The following is a 7,500-nucleotide window of genomic DNA, read 5'->3' on the forward strand; positions in this document are numbered from 1 at the left end:
TCCAGTGTGGGTCTCTGTCTCTATCTCCATCCATCACCAGATGAAGGTTCTATGGTGATATGCAAGATATTCATCAGTATGGCTATAGGATAGGGTCATTTCAGGTTCCCTATCCTCAGCTGCCCCAGGAACTAACTGGGGACATCGCCCTGGGCACCTGGGAGCCCCTCTAGGTCCAAGTCTCTTGCCAACCCTAAGATGGCTCCCCTAATTAAGATATGTGCTTCCCTGCTCCCCTATCCAACCTTCCTTTATCCCAATCATCCCGTTTCCCCAAGTTCCCCCCAACCTCCCCTTCTCACTTTTCTCTCCCCATCTTCCCTTTAATCTTAGGAAATTTTTTAAAAATTATTTTTTATTTTATGTGTATTGCCTGCATGTGTGTCTGATTTTGGATTTGTAGACAGTTGTGAGCTGCCATGTGGGTGCTGGGGGAATTGAACTCAAGACCTTTGGAAGAACAGTCAGTGTTCTTAACCACTGAGCTATCTCTCCAACCCCTAATCTTAGGAAATTTTAAGCTAGACATAGTGATGTAGGCCTTTAATCCTAGGACTGAGATGCAGATGCAGGTGGATCTCACAATCTGAGGCCAGCAGTCTTGGTCTACATAGAATTCCAGGACAGCCAGAGACCCTGTCAAGAAAACAAACAAACAAAACAAAAAAATTTTTTAAAAGATTTTATTTTACGTGTGCATGTGTCTGGACATGTGTAAGGGGATGTGCCTGTATGCATGCAGAGGCCAGGAGAAGGCATTGGGCTGCTGGGTTTGTGGGATGCTCTGCTTGTTATGTGTGTGCTGGGATCTGCACTCTGCTCCTTAGGATTGGATAGCAGTCTCTTCACAGCTGAGCCACTCTTTAGCCCTTGTATTCCGTATTTTTGAGACAGTCTCATAAAGCCCATGCTGACTTGTGGAACTAATGTTGTGTAGAATTACCTTTAACTGATTCTCTTGCTTCCAACTCTCAATTACACTGACATGTTTCTTATTTAAAAAATAAAATGACTTTCAAATTTTTAAGAACTTAAAATTGCCAGGTAAAAATGCTGTTTGACAATATGGCCAAATAAAGACTTTTTATGATCATCTACTCTTTGTCCCAAGAAATTCCTCTGTTTGAAGCTCCGTGTTTCCTTTCAAGGCTTTAGGATTCTCGGTAAGCCCAGAGTTTAACCCGAGGCCGGACTGAGCTTTGTTCCACATAGCCCTCCACTTCCCTCTGCAGGGAATGTTGGCTGCAGACTACACAGTGGCAGGAAGTGCAGGGACTTGGACAGGTTCCCAGGGCAAGGTGTTCTTTGAGCAGTTAGCCTTAATCCCAGCAGGACTCTTCAAAGGGTTCCTGCGATAATAGGAAACTTACAAGGTCTATAACCTGGCCTTTGGGTGTGGGAGCTCAGGGAAGTCACTTCAATCGGGTGTTCTGGGACTGTGGCTCAGTGTTATGAACTGTAATTGCTGGAAAGGGGGGTTGCTCTCTTCTGATTTCCTGAGCACCTTTAGGTGGAGGAAAGGTCACTGCTAAGCTTTGTGTTGAGGATAGGAGCACATCTAGGACTCTGTCTTGGGAATGTCAGTAAGGGCCCTTTATAGAGAGACTTAGGGCTGGAGCACCTTCCTCAGCCTGTGGGAAGACTTTTCATATTTTCATATAGTGTACCAAGACATGCTCTGGCCTGCAGCCTTCTTTGTAGCTCCTGACTCGTCTTGTAAGTGAGTTACAACAGTGAGAGCAACGGAAGGTTTGTTTCAATCCAGCATCCTTTTCCTCAGGACCCAGCCACCTCCTAAGCTCCCTGTGGGCCCCAGTCACAAGCTGTCTAACAATCACTACTGCACTCGCGATGGCCGGCGGGAAGTTGTGCCTCCCTCAGTCATCATGTCTTCACAGAAGGCTCTGGTATCGGGCAGAACAGCTGAGAGGTAAGGACCATGAGTGCTCCCTGCCCAGGACTTCTGCCACTACCCTTTCTTCCCCTGCAGTGGAAAGGTGCTTTGCACAATCCCATTTTATCACCTAGGTGTGGTCGGACAGGCCTGTGATCCCTGTATTCAGGAGACTGGCAAGAAAATCAGGAGTTCAGGCCAGGGCTGAGGATACAGCTCATTTAGTAAGCTACTTGCCTCGTAAGTACTGAGACCATCCCCAGAACCCACATTAAAGAGTCAGACCTGGTAGTATGCTTGTAACCCCAGTGTTGGGGAGGTGAAGACAGGAAGTTTACAAATTCCAGGTCAATCTGGATGTTAAAGTTAGGGGCAGGTCAGATGTCTGAGTGGGTAAGGTACTTGATGACTTGAGATGGATCCCCAGGATCCATGTGCTGGAAGCAGAAACTTGGTGCCTGCAGATTGTCTTCTAACTTGTACACATGTGCGATGGCATGCCCCTAACCTCAATAAATTAATCCAAAAATGATGGTGATAAAAGAGCCTCAAAGGAACCCAAGAGAAAAAAAACACTATTTGGACCCTGTCTTCAGGTATCTTTTATTAAAAGAGAACGACAGTGGTTTTACATGAGGTTCATAGGAAGCCGTAGTCTGGAATGAGTTTCTGCACTAGATCCAGCAGGCCAAGACAGAGCAGACATTTATGTGAAGCTTAGTTGTTTAACCAGCCTTCTGAGAAACAGGTGAAAGATCACAAGCAGTTCCCTGGCAAACCAGTTTTAGCTGCCATGATAAAGAAGTTCCTTCAGGTTTAGCCTTTGTAAGGAAGGTGACTTGGAACGGACCAGTCTTTTTGTTTGGCTTCTGCTTCCTTCATCCCTTTCCTGTCTATAAAGCCAGCCTCTTCTGCTCTGTTTATCAATTTTTGTTTTGTTTTATAGAATGAGGCATGGGGGCTGACGATATTGCAGCACTGAAGAGTGCTTGTTGATCTTGAAGAGGACATGAGTAGAGTTCCCAGAGCAGCTCATAACTTTCCATAACTCCAGTTTCAGGGTATCTGGTGCCCTATTCTGGCTCCCCAGCTACAAGCCACGCAAGTGGTACACATACATATACATATACATGTAGGCAGATATACCCATACACAGAGAAAAAAATAGGATGAGGTGTTGAGGCCTGCTGCCGTGGCACACACCTTGCATCCCAGTACTCAATAGGCAGAGCTTGAGGATGGCTACAAGTTGGAGGCCAGCCTGGGGTATGTTTTGTGTTCTAGACCACCTAGGACTACATAGTAAGACCCTGTCTCAAACAAGCAAGCAAGCAAGCAGACAGACAGACCCAACAAAAAGGGCTGGAGAGATGGTCTAGTGGTTAAGATTTTATAATACTCATGCAGAGGAACAGAAGGTACAGAGTTCTGTTCTCTGCAGCCATGTAGATGGGTTTACAACCTGTAACTCCAGTTACAGGGGATTCAGTGCCCTCTACTGGATTCCATAAGTATATGTACTGACTTGTACCCCTCCCCACACTCCTAAAATGTTATTTTTTTTAAAAAAAGATGCTGACCCCAGTGGCGGCGGTGCACGCCTTTAATCCCAGCACTTGGGAAGCAGAGGCAGGTGGATCTCTGTGAGTTTGAAGCCAGCCTGGTCTACAGAGCGAGTTCCAGAACAGGCTCCAAAACCACAGAGAAACCCTGTCTTGGAAAACAAAACAACAAAAAAAGATGGTGAGGTAATGACGCAATTGGTAAAGTTCTTGCAGAACCTGGTTTTGATCCCCAGAATCGATGGGGAAAAACGATGATTATAAGATGTACATTTGTAATCTCAGCACTGTGGTGGCAGAAATAGGTCGATCCCTGGGTCTGTTGGCCATTGTGCCAAGGAGAGTTCCAGACCACACAGGGAAAGGTAGGATGCTGCTTGAGGAATGGCAGGTGAGATTCCATGTGCGTGTGCACACACACAGAGTGAGATACTGGTTCTGAAATCACAAAGGGAAGTTGACTAAAGATAGTCTCTTGACCATCGCTTTCCTTAATGAGCCATACTTGATTCCTGATAACGTCGCAGAGCTAATGCCCAGCGAGGTCAGCAGCCTAGTTCATACATACACCTGAGGTCCTACGACACTCCCCAGCCTTTTCTCTTTATTTAAGGTTTTTTTGCCTGTTGTGGTGGAGGCAGAGACAGACAGATCTCTTGAGTTTCAGGCCAGTCTGGTCTAGAGGGCAAATTCCAGAACAGCCAGGCCTATACAGAAAAGCCCTGTCTCAAAATAAACAAAAATTTTGATTACTTTATAAAAAAAACTAATTACTTTCATGTGAATGGATATTTTGTCTGCAAATAGGTCTTTGCCTCACATGCATGTCTGGCAACTGCAGAGGCCAAAAGAGGGAATCTGGTTCCCTGGAACTGGAATGGAATTAGAGTCAGTTGTAAGCTGCCTTGTGAGTTGTGAAAACCAAACCTGGGTCTTCTGGAAGAACAGCCCGTGCTCCAGCCCCAAGACTTATTTTTATTATTTTAAATTACATGTGTGTAGTTCAGTGCATGTGAGTGCATATGCCCCCAGAGGCCAGAGCATCAGCTCTCCCTGTAGAGGTTCAGGTTCTTGTGAGCCACCTGTTGTGTGTGTTGGGACCTGAACTCGAGTTCTCTCTGTAAGGACAGTAAGCTGTCTTACTGCTGAGCCACCTCTCCAGCCCTATATTAAAAAAAGAAAAAAAAGTTGGCCGATTATGGTGGTGCACACTTTTAATCCCAGTACTTGGGAGGCAGAGGCAGAGGCAGACAAGTCTTCTGTGAGTTCTAGGCCAGTCTGGTCTACAGAGCGAGTTCCAGGACAGACAGAGCTATACAGAAAAACCCTGCCTCAAAATCAAACAAACAAAGTTTACTTATTGTGTGGTGCATGGATGTGTATAGGGGGAGAAGAAGAGAGGAGACAGCAATAGAGTGAACGCGTACATCCATTCCAGAGTGTGTGCAAGTCAGAGCAGTTTTTGGGAGTGGGTTCTCTCCTTTTACTTTGTTCAGGCAAGGTTCTGTTTGTTTCTCCTGCTGTGCCGTGTTGTGTGCTGAAGGCTGGTTGACCCATGAGCTGGCTCTGCCTCCCATCTCTCTGTAGGAGTGTTGGGGTTACAGATGCATACCACCATGTACATCTTTTTATGTGGGTTCTAGGGCTCAACATTGTCAGCCTTACACAGCAAGCACTTTTACCCACTAAGCATCTCCTCAGCTATCAGCCTCTTTTTTATTTTATTTTACTTTTTTAGAAGGAGTTTCATGTAGTCCAGGTTGCCTTTCTGTTTACTATGTAGCTGAGAACTTGAAATCATAATTTCCCTACCTCCACTCCCAAGTGCTGGCAGGATATGCTGCTGCTCTTGTTTATGTGATGCTGGGGGCTGCAACACTGTAGCTGCTCAGCCCAGGAGGCTGGCTGTCTCAGCTGGTCTTCAGAAGAGATCAGAATCCTGACAGAGGCTCTAACTAACACCAGATTTGCTAATGGGAGCAAGCAGGTGGAGAGAGAGCTTCCTTCTTCCGTGTCCTTATATAAATTGCCAGCCGAAGGTGTGCTCCAGACTAAAGGTAGATTGTCCCATCTCCAAAGATCTGCATTAAAAGTTTATCTTCCCACCTCAAAGATCCAGGTTAGAAGTGGGTCTTCTGTCTTCAAATGATTTAATCAAGAAAAATCCCTCACAGGTGTGCCCAGTCGTTTGGATTTTAGTTAATTCCAGATATAGTCAAGTTGACAATCAAGAATTGCCATCATAGCATGAGTCTCCATGCCCAGCTTGTGTTTATATTTTTAAGAGCTAGATAATAGTAATTACACATTACTATTTTGTCTTGACTGTCCTTGAACTCTTGGACTCAAGAGATCTAGTTGCTTGCTTTAGACTCTCTTAAAATAGCTGGTATATAGAGGTTCATGCCACTCTGTGTAGCCCCATCTGGTGGTCTGTTTACATTTCATATTCTGCTCCACCAGCTCAAGGGCTGGCCTCATGTCACTAGTAAGTACTGTGCCTGTGTGGTAAGAACAGTGGACAAGCATTCTGCGATGAATGAAGATGAGGACATATGGTTGAGGAGGAGGTTTTTATTGTAGATGTGAAGGAGTATTCAGCCAGAGGCATCTGGGAAGGTACAGAACTAGAGTAGACTGAGCCATGAGAGGAGAGAGAGAGAGAGGAGAAAAAAAGGGACCAGGAGAGGGAGGAAAACCCAGAGTGTGGAGCCAAAAGAGTGCTTGTCAGAAATGGCTGGGCCATATAGGAAAGGAAAGGAAAGGAAAGGAAAGGAAAGGAAAAAGGAAAGGAAAAAGGAAAGGAAAAAGGAAAGGAGTAAGGTAAGGTAAGGTAAGGTGGGGGGAAGGAAGTGAAGCTCGGGCTGGAGAGGTTTAGGGTAGAGATGCTGAGAGGAGCCCAGAAAGCCTGGCTCCAACGTGGGCTTTATATGTTAGTTACTAGGAACCTCAGCTATTCATCCTAGGTTTCTGCTCTTGAGTCTGTCCACACGGGTACAAGTAGGAAGGGAGATTTGAGCTGTTCAAGGCTGGGTTCTGGGCTGGCAGTCAGGGTAGGCTGACTGAAGCTTCTTTTCATGGCCCCTGCCAGCTCCTGGCAGGCATCTGATGATCCTCTGAGGGATTTCATTGGGCGGGGGGCAAGATTGGGCATTCTTTGCCCTCTGGCTCCATGTCCAGAAAGCTCAGTCGGTGTGTTAGTACCGGGGTGGGCATGACCACCTTTACAAAGGGAATTACCACAATCAGACAGTGCAGAGAGTGAAACACTCAGCCCTATATGGGATGCCTTCTTCAAATACCTCCCCCAAGGCTCAGGGAACTGTGCAGAAGGGAAGGCTGAAAGACTGAGGGAGCCAGTGGCCATGCAGGACACCAAAGAAACAGTGCTTAATAGAAATAGTAGGACTGGCATACATAGGACCCCACGGAGACTGGCAGCATGTGGCCTGCACAGGTTCAGACCAGAGGAGGTCCCACATGAGATGGGAAATGGACACAGCCCCCATTCTTAACCTAGAACTTGTCTCCAGTGGACAACTGCTTGCAAAGGAAGGGTAGTCCCCATACACAGCAGTAGATGGCGAACACAAAACAAACTTAGTGGTATTTTTGGAGATTGTCTCATAATACTTTGGACTTTTTTTTTTTTTTTTGCTTATATATTATGGTTTTTTTTTTTTAATTCAGAGATCTGCCTGCCTCTGCCTCCCAAGAGCTTGGATTAAGGGTGTGCACTATCTTGTTCAGCATACCTTTTCTTTCTTTCTTTCTTTCTTTCTTTCTTTCTTTCTTTCTTTCTTCCTTCCTTCCTTCCTTCCTTCCTTCCTTCCTTCCTTCCTTTCTGTTTTTTTTTTTTTTTTTTTTTTTTTTTTTTTTTTTTTTTGTTATTGTTTTTCTTTTTCTTTTTTTAAATATCCACTTATTTATTATGTATACAATGTTCTGTCTGTATGTATGCCTGCAGGCCAGAAGAGGGCATTAGATCTCACCACAGATGGTTATGAGCCACCATGTGGTTCTGGGACCCCTGGAAGAGCAAGC

At 45.5% G+C, this 7,500-nt stretch overlaps 1 protein-coding gene across 1 annotated transcript in view; it reads left to right on the plus strand.

The window, feature by feature from the left end:
• Ndufa7 (NADH:ubiquinone oxidoreductase subunit A7) overlaps window positions 1-7,500 on the plus strand; it is a 12,316-nt gene that overhangs the window by 4,275 nt on the left and 541 nt on the right. Inside the window, exon 3 of the mRNA XM_050131272.1 lies at window positions 1,781-1,930. Coding sequence (XP_049987229.1) covers window positions 1,781-1,930 — 150 coding nt within the window. The remainder of the gene's footprint in view (window positions 1-1,780; window positions 1,931-7,500) is intronic.

This window comes from Alexandromys fortis, unplaced genomic scaffold (genome assembly GCF_014885135.2).
Source record: "Alexandromys fortis isolate MF-2015 unplaced genomic scaffold, M_Fortis_MF-2015_v1.1 scaffold_364, whole genome shotgun sequence".
NCBI lineage: Eukaryota > Metazoa > Chordata > Mammalia > Rodentia > Cricetidae > Alexandromys > Alexandromys fortis.